This window comes from Hylaeus anthracinus, unplaced genomic scaffold (assembly GCF_026225885.1).
Source record: "Hylaeus anthracinus isolate JK02 unplaced genomic scaffold, UHH_iyHylAnth1.0_haploid 11989, whole genome shotgun sequence".
NCBI lineage: Eukaryota > Metazoa > Arthropoda > Insecta > Hymenoptera > Colletidae > Hylaeus > Hylaeus anthracinus.
Genome location: NW_026534337.1, coordinates 16,289,753 through 16,313,265, shown reverse-complemented (window position 1 = coordinate 16,313,265; position 23,513 = coordinate 16,289,753). Strand labels below are relative to the sequence as shown.

General features: G+C 34.6%; 4 protein-coding genes across 11 annotated transcripts; all 4 read right to left on the bottom strand.

Moving 5' to 3' along the window:
* Positions 1–238: 238 nt before the first annotated feature.
* On the bottom strand, positions 239–4,681 carry LOC128887542 (uncharacterized). The gene is made up of 8 exons (XM_054143550.1): positions 4,363–4,681; positions 4,024–4,156; positions 3,729–3,902; positions 3,317–3,409; positions 3,077–3,245; positions 2,572–2,897; positions 2,289–2,477; positions 239–1,111 (listed from the first exon to the last, which is right to left on the bottom strand). Exons 1-8 carry the CDS (start codon positions 4,396–4,398, stop codon positions 942–944), a joined length of 1,290 nt encoding a protein of 429 aa, XP_053999525.1. The 5' UTR covers positions 4,399–4,681; the 3' UTR covers positions 239–941.
* Positions 4,682–5,390: 709 nt separating this feature from the next.
* Positions 5,391–13,231, bottom strand: LOC128887541 (monocarboxylate transporter 6-like). 4 transcript variants are annotated; one of them, XM_054143546.1, is made up of 11 exons: positions 12,761–13,231; positions 11,885–12,011; positions 10,472–10,615; positions 9,944–10,071; positions 9,679–9,861; positions 9,206–9,423; positions 8,672–8,821; positions 7,969–8,164; positions 7,573–7,897; positions 5,712–7,271; positions 5,391–5,572 (listed from the first exon to the last, which is right to left on the bottom strand). In XM_054143546.1, exons 1-10 carry the CDS (start codon positions 12,902–12,904, stop codon positions 6,913–6,915), a joined length of 1,974 nt encoding a protein of 657 aa, XP_053999521.1. In that variant the 5' UTR covers positions 12,905–13,231; the 3' UTR covers positions 5,391–5,572; positions 5,712–6,912. The 4 variants fall into 4 exon arrangements, with proteins under 4 accessions (XP_053999521.1, XP_053999524.1, XP_053999522.1 ...); XM_054143549.1 differs by lacking the exon at positions 11,885–12,011 and having other exon boundaries at positions 12,761–12,881; XM_054143547.1 differs by lacking the exons at positions 11,885–12,011; positions 12,761–13,231 and adding an exon at positions 11,410–11,515.
* Positions 13,232–14,671: 1,440 nt separating this feature from the next.
* On the bottom strand, positions 14,672–15,855 carry LOC128888158 (sentrin-specific protease 8-like). 3 transcript variants are annotated; one of them, XM_054144799.1, is made up of 2 exons: positions 15,683–15,838; positions 14,672–15,554 (listed from the first exon to the last, which is right to left on the bottom strand). In XM_054144799.1, the coding sequence occupies exon 2, from the start codon at positions 15,514–15,516 to the stop codon at positions 14,842–14,844; it is 675 nt and encodes a 224-aa protein (XP_054000774.1). In that variant the 5' UTR covers positions 15,517–15,554; positions 15,683–15,838; the 3' UTR covers positions 14,672–14,841. The 3 variants fall into 3 exon arrangements, with proteins under 3 accessions (XP_054000774.1, XP_054000773.1, XP_054000772.1); XM_054144798.1 differs by having other exon boundaries at positions 14,673–15,554; positions 15,707–15,855; XM_054144797.1 differs by having other exon boundaries at positions 14,673–15,554; positions 15,640–15,842.
* A 422-nt stretch (positions 15,856–16,277) lies between these two features.
* Positions 16,278–19,137, bottom strand: LOC128888189 (methyl farnesoate epoxidase-like). 3 transcript variants are annotated; one of them, XM_054144853.1, is made up of 8 exons: positions 18,836–19,137; positions 18,449–18,746; positions 18,112–18,300; positions 17,856–18,042; positions 17,678–17,795; positions 17,284–17,464; positions 16,830–17,089; positions 16,278–16,707 (listed from the first exon to the last, which is right to left on the bottom strand). In XM_054144853.1, exons 1-8 carry the CDS (start codon positions 18,921–18,923, stop codon positions 16,526–16,528), a joined length of 1,503 nt encoding a protein of 500 aa, XP_054000828.1. In that variant the 5' UTR covers positions 18,924–19,137; the 3' UTR covers positions 16,278–16,525. The 3 variants fall into 3 exon arrangements, with proteins under 3 accessions (XP_054000828.1, XP_054000830.1, XP_054000829.1); XM_054144855.1 differs by having other exon boundaries at positions 18,449–18,661; XM_054144854.1 differs by having other exon boundaries at positions 18,449–18,653.
* Positions 19,138–23,513: the final 4,376 nt, after the last annotated feature.

The window sequence follows — 23,513 nt, the reverse complement described above, 5'->3', positions numbered from 1 at the left end:
TTCTCAATTAGATCCATCTATCTGCACCTAATCAAAAATGACTCCAATTTTACCAGAAACCATTTCTGTCAATTATTTCCAGTGCGCGTCTGATAAGTTTTTGGAATTCAGTTCATTTTCGATTATCCAAATCGCGACGCAAGAATGATCATCTAGTTCAAACAAAAGTTTTAATCGCACGTTGTTCTCTTAATGGCGTGCGAGAACTTTTACCGGAAGATTCTGGGAAAACACGATCCATTGTTGCCAGTCAAGATCGCTGCGGTAAAAAAGGCTCGAGCCGCGGTAACGAAACACTTCACGTCATTAAGTCTACTCCTGTGGCGAACGACATTGAACAGGCACATGACCTTAATTAATGTTTAGTTCAGCGGTCCCCAACGTTGGTGCCCTAGGGCGCCATGGCGCCCGCGAAAGCAGGTTTGCGCATCTGACAACTTGTATACTAGAAAAAAACAGAATTTGTTATTATTAGACCGCAGATTTTACGCATTTATTGTACAGGAAAATGTGACAAATATATTCTGAATTAAATCGAAAGACACAGACACTTTTTTTTTTATACTATCTAACATTTGTTTTTTTCTTTTACATTATTGTTTAAATAATACATACAAAATAATTTATTTACATTTTTCATACAACACGTAATTACTTCTTTCCTCGTTCCACTTGCAAATAATACAAAATCACACTGCTAATTTGAATATAATTTCTTAATAGTTTGTTTATTATATACATTAAATCAATGTTAACGTCAATTCTCCGATTTACTGAAGTAGAAAAAATTATACACGCTCGTAACGTTCATTTCCTACTTGTTCATTCGCTAGTTTGTTAAGAATTCATTTGTTTATATAATAATCTCAGATTTATGAAACAATTAACATGGCAGTGTACGCAGATTGACGAAAGGACCTAGGAATCACAAATAACGACAACTATAATACACGTTCTGCAAGTTGCTTATCTTGAAGTTGCTTTTGCATTCGTAATTTCCTCCTTCGTACGATATACATTTCAATTGTCCACAAAATTACTGTGAGTGCTGTAACACTATTCATTATGAATATACAGGGTGTGTAGTGTCCAGTGAGATCGCGAACTATGCCTAAAACAGGTGCAAAGACAAGTTGTATTTAGTTATATTAATAACAGTATCATTAACGATGTGAATTAATTAGCTTTTGAAAGATATCACTCTTGGTTGCTTTCTAGATTTCTTAAATTGCTGTTAAATAGTTGAGACGTGCTCGATTGTTTTGCAAATTCCAAGAATTAGAACGAATTATAGTTCTTGTTTAAATGAAAATACGAAAAAAATTGGTAAACCAAAATATTGGATGGTTTACATATCTTTATATCGATAAAACATTGATAACAGTTTTTAGTTCTGGGACGCAAGATTTCCAGTGCGACTGGCTCGACTTCATCGCGTGATATGTGTTTTCACTTACTATTTGAGAACAATGCGATATTCGTTTTACACGTGCGACTAGTAATCAAGCTTCTTTATATTCCTGAGACTGGGTAACAATTTATTTTTCTCTTACAATGCTTACTTCTTGTCACTTCACCGTTCTGCCTCTCTTCATTCGGTTTCCTTCTACCTCTTCATTAACGTTGTACAAAATAGTAACATAATACTTCACTAATTACCATTTGAACTGCACGTGTGAATTTTTATCCAAATATATAATTTAGTTAAAATATTCCATTTTGTGACTGATTTCACTAACCTACTTCCATAACTCATACATAACTCAAAAATTAGGCTATATACGAGCTTGAAAAATTGGTACAACGTTCTTTTATTTATTTTAACGCGCAGACGTTTCCGAAGTTATGGCTTGCATTCATGAATTACCTTTGCAGACTTAGATTAATTACGCACAATAGTTGTATCGAAGTAATAAGAAAGTTGGATCTCAATAAATCGTGCAGCAAATTCCAGAATAAACTTTTTCACCTCTTCTTTCTATCTTCATTGCTAATTGCATACATTTTCCAATGCTACTTTCCAGTTGGAATTTTGATCATTTTAACAGTGTAAAAGCTTTCAACAAACAAGTTTAGCTTCTGTAGTATCCGCGGCTCCCATACCCAACAATAAGGAGTCAAATAAGAACACGAAACGTAGGGTACGGGATTGGTCTTGTAGGTAAAGCGGTCGACTGTGGATCCGAGGATCGTGGGTTCTCGAATCTCCGTGCCTTATTTTTCGTTTAGACTCCTACACTTTTAAAATTGCCATTCTATTAATAGCTACATAATATATTTGTACGAACCAAGCATTGGTCCAGCAGTTAAGAGTATTATTCCATTCATAATCATTTGAATCCCCGATGCATTAGGTAGCCTGTCGATTGGTACATAGTCAGGTATCACTAGACTCATATAAACCGAACGGATCCCTTTAGAAGCTCCTAATCCAACCCCAACGAGCCACATCATAGATCCACAGGCAAACGTTACCACTGTATCGGAATTAACCAAGTTGAAAATCACGAAACATGAAAAGATAAACGCACAATATCAGCGGTCTAACGAGAAAATGTTTGTAATACGTACACGTCCTAAAGAAGATTAGAAGGCACAAACTTAATAAATACATTATTCTCGGAGGCTGATGGAGCCATTCACCGAGAAACGGAGCAAGAATTCTGGAAAAGAGATCCGTAATGGCAATTACGCTCATAACGGCACTGATTCCCTCGGTGGATAATTTCATATCTGTTAGGATAAATGGCGTCAGGACAGAAAAATTTGCCTCAGCGAAAATAGCAATCGACATTCCCATCATAATGTTCACATAGATTGGATCTCTCAGTAGGTCCAGATCAAATATCTGACCTACCTTCTTTAAGATATCTGCCATGACTGACTTCTTTTCGGGGCTGAAATGAAAATTTATTTAAAATTTAGAAATAGGATTGTGGCGCTAATAACATAATCGCCAACTGCGAACACAAAGTGGAGTAACAAAGATAAAAGGAAGCGATACATAACGCTTTATCGATGCTATCTGACATACTTGCGAGAGCAAAACGAGATAAAACCTTCGAGTTATACATACTTGTCATTGCAATCGGTTCCTGTGTTTACCATTGCCTTCTCTTCGTTTCCTTGTAATAAAGAATCATTTTCTTCGAAAATGCCCAAGTTTTCTTTTTTCATCACTGAACCGGGTACGTCCGTGAAAATTGTAAAGCTGCTACCAAGATTGATCGTATCGGCACTCTTGACTGCAAGAAAACTTAACGTCAGTATTAAAAATTCTGGTTAATTTAACTTGTAAAATATTGTTTATACATACAAAAACTACGTTTCTTTCTTCTTAAGTGTCCCTTCGATACGTCATCGCGTTCATCGATTATGTATCTATCAATGTCCACTTCGTTTGATGAAACTAAATCGTTATTTATTATTATAATCGATGCATTATCAAGAAATGCAAATATTTATGTCGAAATGTAAAAGAAACTTTTACACTGAAATAAGCAACGATTATAAAACAACGTTCAAAATATGTATTAAATTAGAATCCTTCGATAAAAATGTAATTAATGGCGTTTGTATTTTCGAATTTAATTAGAACATGAAATTAATACGATTATGTAATTCTCTTATTAAATTGTATTAATTTTAATTTTTGAATTGATAAATTTAAAATAAAATTTACTTATAAATTTAAAAAAATATAATTACAGTATATATTATTTAGTTACCATTCTCCATTAGCTGAGGTGAATAAAGTATATCAAATCCATATATACTCTCAATTTCAGAGTCGTAATCGATACTTGAAATAGTTTTCTTTCGTTTTCTTTGATGGTTGCATAACTCCCATTCTAAGTCGTCTTGAAAACTAGTATTTTTCACGTCCGCAACAAGTTTTACTTCTGTAATCATTATTTGATTAAGAAAAGAATGTTTTTCGATCGTAACAATTGATAATGGAGTTTAAAATAACATTAACTTCATTTTACCACTGTAATTTATGTATTTTTTTTAAATTCTTACCTCCAGTCTTGTTTTCTTTTTCGTTTACACATTTCTCCTCGTTTCGAATTACTTTATGCCATTTAAGTGGTTGAAGTAATAAGCTTCCTACCAATGAATGCAAACTAAACGCTCCGTATAGAAGAATTGTACCCTTTCAACAAAATATTTAAAAGCATAAAAAATTATAGAATTCTTTCATCACACTTTCATTATGAACGATACACATTCGAAAATAAATAGATACACTACATTTTCGCAATCAATCTTTTCTCGAACAACATTTTGCCTGCATTGTTATTAATTCAAATTATGAAAATACATGTAAGATACGTTAATATTTTACACTAAAAGCTTTACCTTTTCAACTGATCTATGTTTACTATATTGTTCCATTTTTCTTTTTTAAACAATTTCTGTTTATATTTCTAATTTTTGTTTTAATTGATACCGAATATATTACGAAATATCTGCTTAGATTATCGCAAGTTTCCATTGGCGGAAGTGAGCCGATCTACTTTATCTTGAATAGTTGTTCTTTTTATCTCGACTATCATAAACGTGACTATTATTTTTAAAGAACGAACAGCACGAATAACAGGAAGTTTTCCTCAAGGTTTCGCAGTTCTCTTGACTTCAGAATAATTTGAAGTTTTTTTTTTTCCAGATGGAATCAACATCAACGTTCGTTTACTTTATCATTGCTTCGAAATTAAATAACAGTGCATTAATAACATATACCTGAAATCCATAATACGAAATTAAGAACGTCGTAGTTGGTGGTACAAGAATAGGACCGAGGCTAATCAATGTTAACGCTAGAGACATTGCCCGTCCCCTTTTAGTTGTAAAATAGGAATTCACTGCGTATGAAAAAGCAGAGAGTGTTGTACTCATTCCCAACGCTATGCAGAAAAATATCATTATGTAACATAATTAAATTTGCTATCGTTCGATGAAAACATTACGATTGTCTAACGTGTATTTTAATTTTCATTTTATTCTCTATTCTAACATTTAAAAAAATGAATTTTTCATTTTGCATCATATTATTCGTAGTATAGAAATTTGAGGTGTACGCAAATATTTTTTTTTCAAATTACGAAATTTATTCTACATTTCTTCAGATAAACGATGCTATATGTCTCGTAAACTATAAACCGTTTGCTCCAAAAATTATGTACCAATAGCGATGTCACCAACCGATGCTTATTTCTTATTAATCGTATAATTCTTAAATTACGCAATATTGCACTTACAAGCAAAGACACCATAGAAAATCATAATGACAGGAAACGACCTGGCGAACGACGTCATTGTCACTCCGATACAGTAGAGCAAGCTACCAATCATAGCCAATTTTCTGTATCCGAGAATTCGCAATAACGGTCCATTAATTAATCCAAGTAGCATACCAAAAGCTAAATTCGTATTAATAATAACCGCCCCCTCTGTCGCGTTGATCCCAAAGCGTGGGAAAGTGTCTTTAAATATCAACCCGAATCCTTGCATAAGAGATATCGTCGAGATCTGAGAATAGCAGTTTCATTTTGAATTAAAAATACGAATCCTAAGAAGGCATATGGAATTTATATATATTTTTTGTTAATATGTAATACGTAATTAATAAGAGAAAGATAGCACGTATACTGTTCATTCTTTATGCAAATGATTTGAAAAAATTATGTGCATCATTGTAATCGACGTACCCCATTTAAAGCATGCCCCAAAACAATCATCCACCCCCATTTTCCATCCGGAGGCACTTTCACAGTTTCTTCTGCCGACATGTTTATTTCGTTCCTGTACCAATAGCGAACAAATGAACGATTTTTATCGTTTTGTTGCTAACTACATGTCGTTATATTGCGTTAATTTACTCGAATGAAATAATATTTTTGTAAATCAAATTTGTTGCAATTCAACTACCTCGTGACGTGACTGCTACATTCAGATCTTCTTTCCTTGGAATAAATTAATCCCTTGCAACGTACGTCCAGGCAAACAACAATATCACTGTTCAAACATGCTTAATTTTCCCTAATCCCTATTTGTCACATCACCACCAATTTCAACGGAAAACTCATCCCACAGAATCCGCTGTACGTCGTATCGCGCTGTTTGCGATAGCTTTCGAGTGTTTTCAATAAACAAATGGAAATTAGAGACACAGTTCCACAAGAATAATATTGGTTTTGCGTAGTCACGATGACAGGTGTCAAAGCGTTCGTTTCGAATGAAAACTGATCAATTTCGATACGGACGAGTGCCGACACAAACTGCCAATTAATCTAATCTGTAAAAAGAAGCGCCGACACAATCTACCAATTAATCTAATCTGTAAAAACGACATCCCCGTCGTGCACTATCAGCCACATTTATCACAAGAAAGAATTGGATTTGTTACGACATTCTTATTGACGCGTTCTGTAATAATAGTCACATTCAATTTCTAATTATCATACGTTGGCATATTAATATATATTTTGTGAAGGATTCAAATATTTGTTTTTGAATTTCATTGATTTATTATTTTATTATCGGAATACATCAATTCATGGTTTCCTTGCAAACGTAATTAAATTAAGAGATCAAGTCACAAATTAAAGAAATACGAAGAAGAAAGAAGTGTGGGTGAGATGAGGAAAAAAATCGAACGGATAGTAAAATATTAGCATGGTGACGATAGTGAACGGAGAGTGAAGAGATGAATTAATAAGGTATTTAGAAAATGAAGTTACATAATAAATAGTCTGTTTCCTTCGAAACCTTTAAGGCCATTAAAATTAAACGAATGTGTCTAATATTATTTTGTTCATTTTATTTTAAATAATACTATCAACCTATTAACAAATCCTTCTTGTGGAAATGTTTGTTTCTCCATTTAAATATATTAAAAACTGCACAAGATTAAACATTTAATGGTGTGTTTGGCGCCATTTTATTTTCCATTGCTTTTCTCGATTTTCGTTTCGTGAAATAAATCTCAAGGGACCAGGAAATCACAGTCAAGAACGTGAAAACATTGAGACAGTGAAGCATGATCCCATAGTCCGATGTAATATCTCTGATCCAACCCACAACTGGACCCAGCATCAACGAAGTCACGCCACCAGCTAGCAGTTGTATACCAGTTGCACCTGGGAGCCTCGATAAAGGCACATGACTTGGAATCACGAGGGCCATAAATATTGTTCGCAAAGCTTTGCCTGCGCCAACTAGAACTGCGATTGCTATAGTCACTCCAAAATCGCCTGTGTAAGCCAGCACTGGAAAAGTAAATTCAGAGATTGTATAAACTGTGTGTAAAATGAAAAATTCTCTTTATTCTCGATATGAAAATTAAAATCGAAACTAAAACTTGAATGACATATTTTCGTTATATAAATTGTGTGATACACTTCGTAACTTTGTATTCGTTAATTGTAGAATAAAAATTGAAATTTTAATTAGAATAAAATGAAATGTATCTCATAAAAAAATAAAAACAGAATAAAGTTTGAATATTAGAACAGACATCTGATATGAATTCAACGTTTACAAAACAATAAAGTGAATTAATAATCTCACCGATACGACCAAGTGCTATTCCAGAGATTCCAACGAGGAAGAAGGTCCTGTTTTGCCAGCCGATGCAATCAGCAATAAAAGGAATCGTCAATCTGGTGGCCACGTCGACCCCAGCAAGAATCGACATCACAGTTGCGACTCGGATCTTCGAAAATCCGAATTCGCTCAAAATGAACGGTGTCAATAACGAGAAATTCATTTCCGCGAAATTGGCGAACGTGATGCCCAGCATCATGTTTACGTAAATAGGATCACGAAGGAGATCAAGGTCGAAAAACATTATCACGGCTTCCAGAAAAGTTTTCCTCTCTTCTTTGACACATTCCTAAAATGGACACTGAATTGTATCACTATAAATTACTATTACTATTAATCTGATGTTGTTATTAATCTCACCTCTTCCAACAAATTAGCAGTTTCTAGTTTCTCAGGTATGGCCGACTTCTGTTGTAGTTTCTGACTGCAATCAGGATCTTTGCACTGTTCAGAGTCTTCAGCGTGCTCGCAGGACTCGTTGAGAATGATCAGTGGAAGGGCAGGTGCTTGATAACACGAAATTCTCCGTCGATAGCTTTCTGTTTCGCTGTTTTGTCTGGAAATAGGTATAAATAAATTTAGAGGGTAAGCAGTAAGATTATGTAAGCAGTGACAGGAATATCCATTGATAACACTGGATATCCTTACTGGATTTACTTTCCAATTGCTTAGAAACAAACTTTTATCCTCCTCAAAATGTTCTTAAAATATTACGAACTAAAAGAAACATAAAAATATGTAAAATGCATTTTCTGTTCAATTATTAAATTTTCAAATTGATTATCTCCATGTATTTTAATATTTTTAATACGTTGACCGCCATATCGTCCGTATAATAATATGTCACGGAATTTTGTTCGCCAAGGAATTAAAATAATTAATCCAGAAGCTGAGGTGTCAGAGAAAATAATTATTACAACAAATGTGATACTATTTAGTTTCCAATTGCCTAGAAACAATGCCTGAGCATCCCGGAAATATTAACGACAATCAGTCTGACAGTCAACGTGTTAACGATGATTTAGTAGATTCATTACACTTACTCTATGCAACAAATATTTACCTATTAAGATTTCTTACCGACGATCCTGTGTTGAGACTGGATTGCCTGCTCAAAGATATCGACGGTCTTCGGCTGGGATTTCTCGAAGTGTTATCCTTCCTCGATGTTCGAGATGTTATTGACACAGTTGACGTATCTTTTCTGGAGAACCTATTTTAAATAGTTCAACTTAAAATTTTTTAATTTTAATTTTACCATTTTTAATTTGAGAAAAAAAGTCACAGATAAATTTCTATTCTATCAATATTAGATAAAAGATAAAATGTACAGAGTCTAAGAAACGGGATCAGAAAAGTGTAAATCTAGGAAATAGATTAGATAAAATTGAATTAAGAAGGGGATAATATAAACAGCTTGTCATCCGTTGTGTCTTCGGTGGATACGAAGTGAATCCGAGGGGTATCAGTTTTTGTTTCTGACAGTATTTGTTTTTAGAAATTCATTATTTTAGAAACAGCATCAAAAATATATTACGTAAATCGGAAACATGTGTATTACATTTCAAATTATTACTTCTGTACTTAGATTACTTACCAACCATCGTTAGCTCGTGACATCATAATGGCACCAGGGCCCATTACGTCTATCCCGGAAGCTCCATCTTCTTCGTCGTCGTAATACAAATACTGACTACCGAATTTCCCCTTCGCAAGGCTGAAAGTACCGTCGCTGTTTCGTACACCGCCAACGATGTTATCCAACGATCTGCTTTGAACGCTAATTTTCCCATTTTTGTTCAATGGCTCTGTCGTCTGGACATACATTATAAAACCGTTACGACGAAAAACGTCTGACATTACGAAGTTCTTAATTTAATTAGGTCCGAATGTAACAGTGTATATCAGATCGTTCCAGATTCGAGCAAATTTTGTTTGAAATAATTACTTGTAATCGATCTAGTTCGATCAAATAATATTTATTTTTTTATTATTAAAAATAAACTATCTAGTAACGTGACTGTTATATTCGGATCTTCTTTGAAATTATTATTTATCATTAAACTGTACCTTACTGTATGGTGACGTATCTGAAATTTCTTTGATGATTAATTTCTCAGTATTTCGTTTTTGTTTCGCGTGCATTGAAACGGGTTGCAAAAGAAGAGCACAAGCGACAGCATTACACGCAATCCCACCAAATATTAGAATGGTTCCCTCGATACCGTACTTGGGCATCAACAATGTGATTACCTAAAAAGTAACACGCTATTTCATAAGCTATTATATCAAAATTAATATTTCGTTCGTTTGCATTTATTTAACGCGAAGTTACCTGTGGTATTACAATTGGTCCCATGCCAGTGCAAGTCCAACTGAGACCAGTCGCGATTCTTCGTTTTTGTTTGAAATAAGTATTCAAAGCCAACGAATTCGCCGACATTGCTGTACCAGTTCCAGCACCTGAAATTATCGCCCTCAAGGTTAAATGTTTTAGCGGCATCTATTTTTGAAAAATGTAAAAACGTGCTAATTAGTGGTCATATGCTAATTAGTAGTCATATGTTAACATAATGTATCACTGCTTTATGCAATGATTATTTTTCTAGGTGACAAGGTATTTTTGGAAACTACATCGCAAACTGGTTCCGTTTTATCTTATCGATAATGAACGGAAAGTTGTGAATAATGATCTCTCCTGACATTAATAAAACCAATTTGTGTACCGTGTGAATATTATGCTAAAATCAATGAAATTTAAAATTCATTTTTAAACCGAATGAAATTTAAAAATCGTTTTTAAAAGATCATTTGCCTCGTCTTATCGTCGCGGTACGATGACTTGTATTTATTTTCGACTTACCATATAAAAACGAAAAGAAAATTAATGCTCCGGTAAAAGTTTTCATTCTCGATAGTACCATAATCGACACAGCGGAAATAAGAGCGCCTGTGAAAGACACCTGCCTATAGCTGAACTTCCTGAACAGTGGCCCATTTGCTAATCCTAGAACAAATAAGAGTTTCGTTAGAAATATTCGTTAGAATACATTAAATAATTTCAGAACGCGACAAATAATCACTTTTATTAATATACGCTTGTCATGATTCATTGTAGCATACTTTATCGCATTATGTATGATACAAGTGATTGTATTACAAGATATCGCGAAGATATTAAATCATTGATCTCGGACGGTGAGTAATCATTTTTTAAATTCTAAAAATCGTAACGCTATACGATTGATGTAACAATCGATACTTTCAATCCACGAGCAGACAATTTTCTTTTAAACAATTTATGTAACATATTATGTATTATGTTATATATACAGGGTGTCCCAAAAGTCGGGGAGGAGCCGGAAATGGGGGTTAGCTGAGACGATTCTGAACAACAATTTCCTTTGCAAAAATGTCGGATGGGGCTTCGTTAAGGAGATATTAAAAGAAAAACCCGACCAATCAGAGCGCGCGTAGACCGTTGGAGCGGCCGCGGTAGCGAAGGCTACGGCGCTGAGCGGCCGCGTCAATATCCTTCGATGCACGTCGAGTCACTTGTTCGCGTACGAGAGCGGCTACCTAGCGCGTAGCCACCGCTACCGCGGCCGCTCCAACGGTCTACGCGCGCTCTGATTGGTCGGGGTTTTCTCTTAATATCTCCTTAACGAAGCCCCATCCGACATTTTCGCAAAGGAAATTGTTGTTCAGAATCGTCTCAGCTACCCCCTATTTCCGGCTCCTCCCCGACTTTTGGGACACCCTGTATATATATCGTAAACGTTTTGGAATGTAGATATTAACTCTCTGCACTCCAGCCAATTAGGCTATACGTTAGTATCCAACTCCAACAATCTCTCCCTTCGATTTCTGAATTACGCGATGACATACATAAATCGCTATTACAAATTCTATCACAAGCATTGTATAACAAGCATTGTGTTGCAATAAGAATCTTTGCATCCGATTAAAAAAGCACAAGTAGCATACGATATTTCCTCATGACGTCACCCCGTTGACATCGTCGTGGCAATGACTAACGAATCCAATATCATGAAAAAAAAATCAAGACGAGCGAAATAATTGGGTACAGTCGTGATAAGAACACGTTTCTTCGTTCGTGCATGGGTCGCGTTGTTTTATCAGCTGATATCGCACAATTACATCAATTGTAGCAATAATTCGCGCGTTCCTGAACAAACACGACGTATTTAATAAAAAATTACGACCACGTACATTAAAGGCGGCGTAGATAATGAATAATTAAGATGCGGCTCACCGATGCAAGCAGTCACCGCGATATTCATGTTCAATATAGTTGTTGTTTGCGACGAGTTGATTCCTAACTCCGTAAATCTGTCTCTAAATATTAGTCCGAAGGATTGCAACACTGGTAGTATGCAAAACTGAAAGAATTACATAGTTATTTCAATTTATTTATAAGAACTTCGAGTAAGGGTGAATTCAAGGAAGGTGCGAAATTTATTTATCGTTACTAGTATTATTTATAAGAATTTGAGGCAATGGTGAATCCAAGGACAACATTTTTACTAAGTATATGTATATCATTGTCATTATTAATTACGAGAACTTCTATGCTGTTGTTAACAAACAAATTCCTAAAACCCTTTATTTGTTTCGACGCTGTACTTTTTTAATTATTACGAAAATTGTATTACAACTCTTCAGTTAAATAAAATCTAACTTCAATAAAATCAATAAAATTGATCAAATTAATTTATGAAGGCAAAAATTTTATTAACCAAATAAAATCGTAAAACTTCACAATCGATACGTTATGAATATTAAATTAAATTAATTCCAGATCGACTGCTCGATATTATTAAAAAAAGACATACATTCCTCCATCAGTGTTATCTTGTACGCTCTCATGTGTAAAAGGAAGAAAAAAACAAAATAATACAAGCAATTATTCAATTTTATTATTGTTGTAATATCCACTCTGAAGTGTTTCCATTGATTAGATAAAAGGAGCCGGAATAATCTAAATGAAAGACGTTTTTAACGTGTCAATGAAGCCTTTAATGTTGACGTCTTTAAATAATACAAACTTCTAATATTGAAATCCTGACTTCTAGCTTGAAGATCGTAATAAAAATTCATAAAGAATTTCTTAAAATCGATTACAACTTACGTTAGAGAATCCTGCAGCGATTACGATAATCCAACCCCATCCACCATCGGGTGGATGGAAATTATCATCAGAATTCCGCGCATTTTCCGTTTTCTCTTTCGGTCGCATCTTCTTCTCATCCGGTCCGTTTTGTTTCACAGACATGACGAGATTCCATTAACTAAGGCTTTTACAATACGACACTTTACTCATAAACTGACCTCAAGAGGTATAATGTTCCAAGGACACCGAGCGGTATCTGAAAACTGTTAAGCTTCGAATGCGTTTCCCATTCCATTAAAATTGCTATGTTTCCGGTCGCGAGATCTTCGTCTTCAACCTTTTTTCCACTTCAAACACTTAGAATGTGTATAATCATTCAAAAGAAGAATTTCATTTATATATGACACCGGGATACTGTTCTCTTTCATTCAGTAACAACATATAGCTGCGCGCCACTATGTTGACGACATAATTAAAAAATTCCCAGGAACGATAAAAACGCAAAATCAACCACCGCAAACGTTATCACGCCCAAAGAAAGTTAAATTTTTCCACAGTTTATTGCACGTACACTTTTAATTCACAATTTTCTTTTAATAAATTTCCGAACATTTCTATATTATGCTTAGTATAAATATTGTACTAAAGCTAAGTATTACATTTAGTATGAGAGTTATATCGAGTAATTATAATTAGTTTACGCGAAACGAAGCCCAGTTCGATTGACCGTATCGCTTGTGCGTCTTACTGGAAGAACCAACGCGTTTTCACTTGGGGTGAACAAACCGCACTCGAATCGTAAAATTCAAGCTTCGTATTAATACTGAAAGATAATTCTCGTTCGGACAGGCTTAATGTTTCGCCAGAGATAAACTGGCGGCGTACAACGACTGTGATCCAAGGTGTACGTTACACCATGCAAACAGTTTGATTTGTGCAAGGTAATGGCTGCAAGTAAACATTTAACAACAAACGTTGGCTACGTTGCTACTATCTGGACAATAAAACTGTTCAATTGAATAATGTGAATGCGTCAAGGCTAAATATTTTCCATTTTATCTACCGACATGCTTTACTTGATTACTATAGAAACATGTAACAAATACTTAAATAGTAAGTAGTAAGTAAGTAAAGTAGTGGAACTAAAAGTTCATTACAAGTATTTGTGCATATAGATACTATTGATTTATTTTTCATGTTAACGAAAGTCGAGACACATGTTCGAATACTTTTAGAATGGTTCATTCATTCATTTAATTTGCTTATTGATAATAAGAGTCGTAGGTTCGACTTGGAATTCTTTAGTTGTTTGTTTATATTATTAAAGTGTAAGGCCCAATCTGGCTCTAGCATCCTAATCTATACAAAGCAATTAACTATGAGTCAATTAATACAACTATATAAATACATTCAAATTTCCCGCGGGAAATTGGTATCGCCATCTAGTGATGAACATACCGAACTAATTTCGGAGTTTGGTCAGCGCCTCTATCAGGAATACGCCCAAGTTTGTCCTCAATAGTTCCTTTTTTTACTGCTAGATGGCGCTATTTATATAAAATTATCGACGGTGGTATTAAAAAAAAATATTTTCTTAGATAAATTTTATTAGTACAATACTATGATATACCTATAAATTTTTAACTACAACGTAATAAAATAGAATTCGTAATTATTACAAACATGTTCCATGAGTTGATATAATCTTTGTTATCGGCGCTATCTTCACGACAAACTTGGGCGTCTTCCCATAAGAGGGCGATACCAATTTTTCGCGGGAAATTCAAATGTATTTATATAATAATATTATTTGACACATAAATCTACATTGTGTTTAATTGTCGTTAATAGCCAAGATGTTTCCACTACACACACGGATCCAAATAGACACATCAACACATCATAAACATTTCAAGATTTCCATAAGACATTCCAAATCATAACATTAAGTGTACTATACTCATTTATTAAATACACTATAAGAATGCAATACAAAATTATTAATAAAGTATACAACACGAAATAAATATGGATTACATTTACAATGTTTTAAAGAAAATACTTCAGATGTAAATTTAATTTTTGATAAACTACACATGTTACTGATCAGCACTCGATTTTTGTTTTAATTCATTTATCAAGTGCAATAGCTCCGCACGCTTTGTACGTGTTAACTGTTTAGCTTGATCATAATCATATCCATCTACCCTTCCAGTTTTTGAAACATTCTCTGCAACTACATCTGTTAGACATAGAACATAAACTCCACAATCGTATGGATTGTCTTGTTGAGGACAGTCCGCTTCAACAAATTTCTTATTTGATTTATCTTTATTGAGTACAAAATTCGTTATATTTTTTGCAAATTTGGAAGCAATATTATTATTATAACCTTTTGATGAATCAAAATGGTAACACATTTTATCTGCTTTACAATATACTAATAAACTCCAATGCGATCCTCCTGCTGTATCTCTGCTGTCGCAATTGTTTAAAGGGAAAAATATGCATTTGCATTCCGATACACTAGCATGATCCAACAAAATGCTATATTCTGATGGATCTGTCATCTTGAGCAACTGCGTTAATTCAGGACTCATGAAGTACATTTCTTTCTTTTCACTTGTGTTATACTTTGCATCCAAGTATTCAAAATAGAATCCTATTACAACATCATTCAACCAATGAGATCCTTGCAGTAATGCTACATCCCTTGCTCTAAGTAAACAGTCATAGTAACTCAAAACAATTTCATCCGAGTTATATTTTGCCATGTTGTTCAGTACCCCAAGATAAGTGAATTCCTCAGAACCTAAATTACAACTTGATTAAAAGTAACGAAAGAATAGGAATAGTTAACATTCTTATTTTGTAATAGTTCTTATTTTGTAAGATACCAATTAAATGTTTCTCTGAAAATTTTCATGCTTTTGTAATAACCTTCTGCACGTATAACTTAATTACCATCAAAACTTATTAAAGCATAATTTGTTAAACCAGCAATTAGATTTCTTTTGCATTGATGAATACATTAATCAATTTACAAAACACATATAAACACATGTTCAGAATAGTGATATAAACAATACTCTCTTTTGAGAAAGGGTGTCCATCTGGTGGTGAACATACTGAACTATTTTTCAAAGTATAGTCAGCGTCTCTATCGGGAAAACGCTCAAGTTTGTCCTCGATAGTTTTTTTTTATACTGCTAGATGGCGTCATTTATACAAAATTATCGACGGTGGTATTCAAAAAAAATATTTTCCTAGATAAATTTTATTATTACAATACTATGATTTACCTACAAATTGATTATAGGAACGTGATAAAATAGGATTCGTAAATATTTTAAATGTTTACAAACTTGAGCGTTTTCCCGATAGAGGCGCTGACTGGAGTCCGAAAATAGTTCGGCTTGTTGACCGTTAGATGGCGACACTAATTTTCGCAGGAAATTTGAATGTATCAATTTAATTATATTAAAGTATCAGTATTATCAATGCAATAGGCAGGATTATTTTACACAAATGGATCTAAATAGGTAGAAGATTTTATCTGCAATAATAATAAATTCATAATGTTGTATTCGTAGTATTTTAGTCACGAACGTAGATGTTGCACTTGACTAAAGTAAAGAAAGAAAAATCGTTCATTAATATATACACGCTCTGACTTAAAACTAACAAATTTATGGCAGCGATATAACTCAACAAACGGTTCTAACACTTTTCTGTAACACAAAAGACTCCAAAATCATTTAAATCTCTTTTTCAATCATTAGATCAATGTCTCTGAACAACTATAATATTCATCGCTGGCGGTGAAGTGATGAAGCCATCGACTCCTAGAAGACTCGGCTCAGGATCTTTCTCTGGCAACATAAAGTGTAGCTTTTGGAATAAACATGCCGCAAAGAGAAACATTGTATTTTTCGCTACGGTTTCGCCCAAACATTTTCTTCGGCCTGCAAATAAAAAAGTAAAAAAAGAATTATGATAGGAAATATACTTGTAAGGCTCATCTGCCTTCGTCACCTGTGCAAAGATTTTTATTTGATTACATTTCTAATAGTAGAATAACGGTTACCTAATCCGAAAGGTATAACCCACGAGTCGTCGACGAATTGTCCATTATCGTCAATGAACCGTTCAGGACGAAACACTTCAGGATCTCCCCAGTGTTCTTTATCCATGTGTACGCTTTTAAGATTCGCTAATAATGAATAATTCTTCTTAATTCCGTAACCTAGTAAATTAGTATCTGCTAGCGCTCGATGCGGAAGAGTAGTACCAGTAATGTTTGCTAGTCTCAGTACTTCTGTTAAAACTGCGTTTAAATATGGCAATCTGTAAGGTAATATATAGTTAAAATAAATGAAGGAATGGTTCATTATTTATTATAACATTTATGGGATATTTATCAATTAAATAGCTTACTTAGATTAATTAGTTTTATAGATTTCATTGAACTTTAGTAATTCAATTAACAGCGTAGATATTTATTATTAAGTTTCTAGAGGATTTAAAAAAATATATTTTACCGATTTCTATCGTTAAGAGAGGGACAAATATCCTTCCCTATGACTTCATCAATTTCATTGTGCACTTTGTTTTGGACATCTTGATGAACCACTAGGAATGCTATTACAAAGCCAAGGCTATTGTCTGTTGTATCTACCCCAGCCACAAACAAATCCTTCAAAACATAAACTAGTTGTTGTTCTAGAACACGATGTTAAGATTATCAGTGAAAAGTGGGCAGAGACAAACACTTGAAATTAAAATATTCTCGAGATTGTTTGTCGCTGTGTTTGTGATTTTATTTTCATAGCTACTTATTTATAGCTGCTTATTTTTAAACGAATGAATGACTTGTAACAAAATAATTTTTCGGTGTTAATTAAATGTTCTAATGTAATATGAAATAAAGTTTACCACTAAAAGACGATGAGGATGACTTTGCTTTCTGCGCTTCCACCTCTTCCAAGTAAGAATCAATAAAATTTGTAGATTCTCCGCCAACGTTATTACTTTTATGTTTCGATATCACATCCTGCAAAATAATAATAAACAAACATCCTCGTCAAGGAACCCTGAACAAGTTAAGACATACCATAAAAAAGTCGTCCAGGTGTTTGTGTCGCTCCTTCATCGCCGAAAATCCTGTAAGTCCTGGGAACAGGAATCTCAGAAAAGGGAAAGGATTCAAAACGCCACCCGAAACGTTCACGGATTTAAGAACGTTTTTAAATACGTGTATCGCTTCTTTAAATTCGGCAGTTTCCGTGCCCACGTCGAATCTGAAAACGTAAAAGCACTGTTTAATAAATGCAGTAACTAAGTAACTGTTCCTTATTTTAATTACTCACTTCGTTCCATCTAAGATGAACCATAAATTGCTGAAAACGGCTGCGCTGATTACAGAATACATATTGGTCAATGGCTCGTTCTTCGTTGATTCGATAATTATATTCGTCAATGCGATCGCGTCTCGCTGAAGTATGTCGTCCATCGTGAGCTTTCCGAAACCGAACTGTCTGAGAGTTTTCAATGCAAATCTGTAAGCGCAAAGACTATAATAATAATAATTATAGTAATTTAGACACGGTGATTATAATATTTATTATTATTAATATAGTAATAATATGTAATAATATTCAGACTAATTCAAACAGATAATTCCAAAATTAATTTTATTGCGTATACCTTCTCTGACTATGCCAAACATCGGTGTCCGTTAACAACAATCCCCGCATAGAACCACCGCATCTAAACCTAAAGATGAATCCCTGCGGTCTGCCATCGAATTCCGGTCGATTTAACATCTCCGTAATAGCAGCTTTACCAGAAACAACGACCACTGGTTGGTCGAAGCCTAATCGAAGACCAACAATCGGTCCATACTTCTCCGCTAAACGGCTCCAAATATCGATAAACAAGTTGGTCTCCTTTACTAATTTAGCCACATCGAGTACATTTCCAATGATAGGAAATCCCCTTGGGCCTTAAACGATCGAACGAATTAAATAGACCGAAGATACAGGTGTTCAAACACGTACGAACATTTACAAACGTTCTGGAAATTTATGTTACCTGGAGGAAATTTGTGTGGTCTTCTGTAGTAGTCGTATGATAACACAAAAATTAACGCAACCACGAGACACAAAATACCCAACCACATCGTCGATTCAATGGATGGACTTTTTTATGGCACTGATTTGCAGAATTGTTACTGTTCGAACCTCTACAAACTCCTTCTCATTAAATATCGTAGTAAGAAGTTATTCTAAATGTTATTGTAGTCGGTATGATGATCAAATTACGCTGGATCTCGTTCGAAATAAAATACTTTCAATTATATTTTCGAGGAACATTTAGTTTAAACTTCACTTTACCAAAACAACCAGAAGCTGCTGGTTTTATGTTTACATACGTGCTTAAGGTCTGCACGTGTATAGGTTACTTCGCGCAAAGAGACGGCATATCAGCGAGCCAAACTGTGTGGCACAATAACTTCTCCAAACTTTGAGTGACCAGTTGATTTTAACTTCGCTATACACTCGATACAGCCGGAACAGTAGGAGCAAAGTAGAAAGTAGAGAATCCCGTTCCTGGAACTTTCCCCACCCTCCGAGTTGACTCTTTCTACGGCCTGATTATAATTCTCCCGTACCCCATATATCGTATTCCGATTCGCTGACACACTGGCCAAATTATTTTTGCTAATTTTCAGTTACGCAAATAATTGATTCTATCAGAATTGGAAACGAGAAAGATTCACGTATCTGCATAAAATGTAGATTTAAATTGATTTCAGCGAAAGTAAGGACCGAATTACAAATTTAAAAGACAAAAATAGAAAAAGTTAAATAAGAATGTATCGTTGATACCAAAAACGTTCCAAAGAACTGTCAGAAAGGTGTCACAAGGCGCAATTCACCTTCCTTAGAGAATACACCTATTTAATCCTCAAATGCAAATTAATTTTCACGGAACGAATGAGAAAATTAAAAAATTCCCCCGCGGCACTTCAAGTGATACACGACTGAAAATTTCCATAAAAGAATAATGTATTGTCACGGTATTCATAACTCACGATCACCAAGGTTTATTCAGAGCTATCTACATCCGAAAATACATACCTAATGTATATACTAATGTACATAACTGAAATGTATACCTAAAGTTTCATTTTGAAATATAAAAAAATAACGAAATTAGAAGTTAGGGGACATGAAAAGTGTGTGAGTGTATCAGTGTACAGGTATCTTTAAGTTTGGCAATTTAAGGTACTGTTTGTACAATTTTATTTTGAAATCTGTAAAAGTGACAAAATTTGTATTTAATTTTTAAATTAATTTTCAGCGCCTGCAATTGGGACGTGCCGGCAATGTCGAACTCGTTGTTACATGTACACACGTTCGGAAAATAAAACAGTCTCCCCACAGTACGTAGCGATCGTTTATAGTCCACCAGGAAATGGATGCCTCTGGCTAAAGTTTCTTTCCTGTCGCGGGTCTCGCGCTGTAATATTCGCCTCCGATCTTCGGCAAATGCTCTAAAACGGCTGTCGGGAAAGTAAAATATGCAGTACTAAGTATGTTAAAATTAGAAGCTGAAAATATCCAGTTGACCTTTAAGAATGAGGTCCCGTGGTCATCTCAAGGTAGATCATCGACCGTGAGAAGTTCCTCTTCTCCAATCTCCCCACTCTCTCCCTCTTACCATCACCCCGATTTTCCCCCAGTTCCACTCTCCACAGCTAGTCATACACCGCTGTGACATACTTCTGACCGGAATTTTTTTTTTTTTTTTTTTCAAACGCGTTCCACGCTACCAGGGTTCAACGATCCATCCGAGAGTATGATCTGTTACCTGGTGAGCACTGCTAGTAGGACACTGATCTCGATAGCTCTCGGAACGTGTGCAAGGGCTGCTTCGGAGGCATTCGAATAACTGGATCTGGTCCACCAATTCTTTCGTTCCCTTTAGCTTGATGGATAGATGACACGATAAACTTATTACGAAAATTCGAGCAATTTATATCTTAAACGGGAGATGGGTTCCTTAGAACATGGTGTATTTAGTCAGATGTATAATTAAATTCATTTATTCCGAGGTAAAATAATCAATTATGAGATGCTATGAAAAACATGTCAAGTCATTAGTGAAATAATGATTGTTAAATTTAATTTTGATATTTAAAAATATGACTTTTCTTTCTTACTTGCTTTTGTTCTTCTAAAAATTTCATCAAGTTATAAAAATGCAGTTGCATAACACAAACATGTATTCCTGATTGTGCATTGTATAACGATCCTGTTTTAGGTACAAGTCATCATACAGCCACTTTTTTTTAAAGAAGGAGTAAAGTAAAGAAACAGTAAAGAAAAAATAAGAAAACATAGTTAATAAAATAAAATTTCACAGAAAATTATAAGGTTCGACTTTTACAGTTAATGACATTCAGTCTCACTGATGAATCACAATAAAAAGAGAAATATATAAAGCAGCACAGAAATTGTTAACGGTGCATAAATATAGTCTGTCTTGTCGAATGTTGAATTTTCCTCGATGATTCCGCGTCTATACCGTTGACAAAAGCGTTAAACGGGCTTTCACTGACTCGAAAATTTCGAACGATATATCGATTACTTTGTTCCACTTACTTTCTCTCTCGTATTCGTACTGGCACCATTATTTAAAGTTCAAGCGTTTCTCGTGTGCCGTGCTCTTATTTCGCGTATCGTAAAGTGGGGTTCACATTTTACGCACGAGTTCCTCTCGCGTATGCGGTCAGGTGTGCGCGAAAAATCGTAGAATCCAAGATTTTTCGAAACGAAGCCGGATTTCGACGGAAGATAATTGCCTCGCGCCGCGTTTGAAAAAATGAACGCTCAAAGGGCAAAGTCATTGAAATTTTAACCCTGGTGTGATCTCAAGGGTCGTTTTACACAAGAAATTTTTAACGAGGTTGAAAAAGTAAATATTTTCATTAAAACTGCGGTTACAAATATTGAATGTAAAGGTACAGACTTGACTTCTACGCCTAATAATGTTAACGTTTTCGATATGTAAGCAAGTGTTGGTTGTTCAAGAGCAGAACAAGTGGGTCAGTACAGATCCCAGAAGTTCTAAGTGCGAATGATCAAGGACTAAATAAAAAGGGGAAACAAGAGAGGGGGAGAAACTTCGATTCGTTAAATGAACAAATGAGTTCAAATCAATTCAGTAAAACCTGCTTGTCGCCCGCATCCTTGAAAGCGATCAGTTCCGTAATATGAGGTTGGGCTATATGTATACCAACAGGATTTTCAGCTGCGTCTCGCCTCTTACTCGTTTACGTTTTTTTTCTCGGTTTCATGTTTCGACTTCTAAATTAAATATAGCTCACAATTAGGTACAAGAAAATAATTTATATTTTACTCAGCAATATCATTAGATGATTTACTTTTTGGGTTTCCCCTTTTTAATTTATAACAACAAACAGAACTTCTTTTCTTGTTATTACAATGTTTCTTATTCATTATCTGTTTGTGAGAAAGTAATCTTCATTTTATTCGGCGATATTATTTGACAATTTACTTTTAGTTTTCACTTCAGATCTTCTCCAAAAATTAACCCTCAATTTTTTTTAGTATAATCCTGAAATGTATTTTCCCTATTTTATCGATATATTTAAATTATATATTATAACTTTGTTTCACCAAATATCGTAATACCACTTTGTTGATTTAGTAAAAATAGTACCTAAAAGTAGTAGCAGTAGGTAGTAATTATAATACTATTACGCTAGGCGAATGCCTAAGTTCGAGCGGTTATGGGATGCAGGAAGTGACAAGCGGGCCAAGTACGTTTTTAGAATTATTTGAACATGAATTAGTTCCGTCCTCTCTATCTAATATTGACAAAGTCTTTTGTCGTTGTTTTATGTAATTCTATTCTTCGGCGACACGATGTATAATGACATTGTGGAAGAATCTAGGAATTCCCGACCGAATACGGGAATTTCCCGTTTTCCTCTCTCGTTATCTCCATCGCTACCGATTTCACTTCCGTCGCAATGATTTTGTTTTTCTGTCACGACCATGAGCTATTTATACTGTTTGCGTTATGCAAGGAAAATTCCCAATCTCTTACTTTTCGTAATAATAATTCCAGAAAGCGTAATAAATAATAAAATGGACGTTAATTATATATTACAAATTCTATTTCATTATATAAAAGTAACTCCAGATTGGCCCTTGGCGTGTGCTTAGAAAACGCTAAAACCCCCATTTATCAGAAACAGAGTTTGTGTTTCGACAACTTCCCAATTAACCCTCCAACCCCCTATGGGTCTATGTTACTTTCAGGTAACACGCTAATAAATCGACACTTTACAAAATAATTCAGATTCTTCACAAGATACCAATAAAAATATTGTTGATACTTGGAAGCACCATCGACCTGAAATATCGAAGTAGATGCCTCCCAAGTTATTTACAGAAAAAAAAATTCCCCCCATAGGGGGTTAACGCAGAGGGTTCAAAAACGAAGAGCGAAGTCACACATCCATAGGTTCAATACCAGTCTCAACAGACGAGCTAAAAACTGACCCAACAAATCTTTTAATTTCTATCTATATGTATACGACAGTTTTCATTTACAGAAACTCGTTATTTATTGAAACCACTTAAAAACGAACCGAACCAGAGAAATTCCTCCGCAAACCCATAAACTCGCTAAAGAATAGCCTACCCACGCCACAGTCAACAACCCCATCCAAGAA

Coding starts and splice junctions, on each gene's coding strand:
- LOC128887542 (XM_054143550.1), bottom strand. CDS start 4,398: ATGGAACAATATAGTAAACATAGATCAGTTGAAAAG. Junction 3,903..4,023: donor AAAAGAAAACAAGACTGGAG/GTAAGAATTTAA, acceptor TAATGATTACAG/AAGTAAAACTTGTTGCGGAC. Junction 2,898..3,076: donor GGAACCGATTGCAATGACAA/GTATGTATAACT, acceptor TTTTCATTTCAG/CCCCGAAAAGAAGTCAGTCA.
- LOC128887541 (XM_054143546.1), bottom strand. CDS start 12,904: ATGTCTGTGAAACAAAACGGACCGGATGAGAAGAAGATGCGACCGAAA. Junction 8,822..9,205: donor TCACGAGCTAACGATGGTTG/GTAAGTAATCTA, acceptor TATTTAAAATAG/GTTCTCCAGAAAAGATACGT. Junction 8,165..8,671: donor TCGGTAAGAAATCTTAATAG/GTAAATATTTGT, acceptor ACCTATTTCCAG/ACAAAACAGCGAAACAGAAA.
- LOC128888158 (XM_054144798.1), bottom strand. CDS start 15,516: ATGGCAAAATATAACTCGGATGAAATTGTTTTGAGTTACTATGACTGT.
- LOC128888189 (XM_054144853.1), bottom strand. CDS start 18,923: ATGTGGTTGGGTATTTTGTGTCTCGTGGTTGCGTTAATTTTTGTGTTA. Junction 18,301..18,448: donor GTTTGGCATAGTCAGAGAAG/GTATACGCAATA, acceptor TTGCGCTTACAG/ATTTGCATTGAAAACTCTCA. Junction 18,043..18,111: donor TTCATCTTAGATGGAACGAA/GTGAGTAATTAA, acceptor TTACGTTTTCAG/ATTCGACGTGGGCACGGAAA.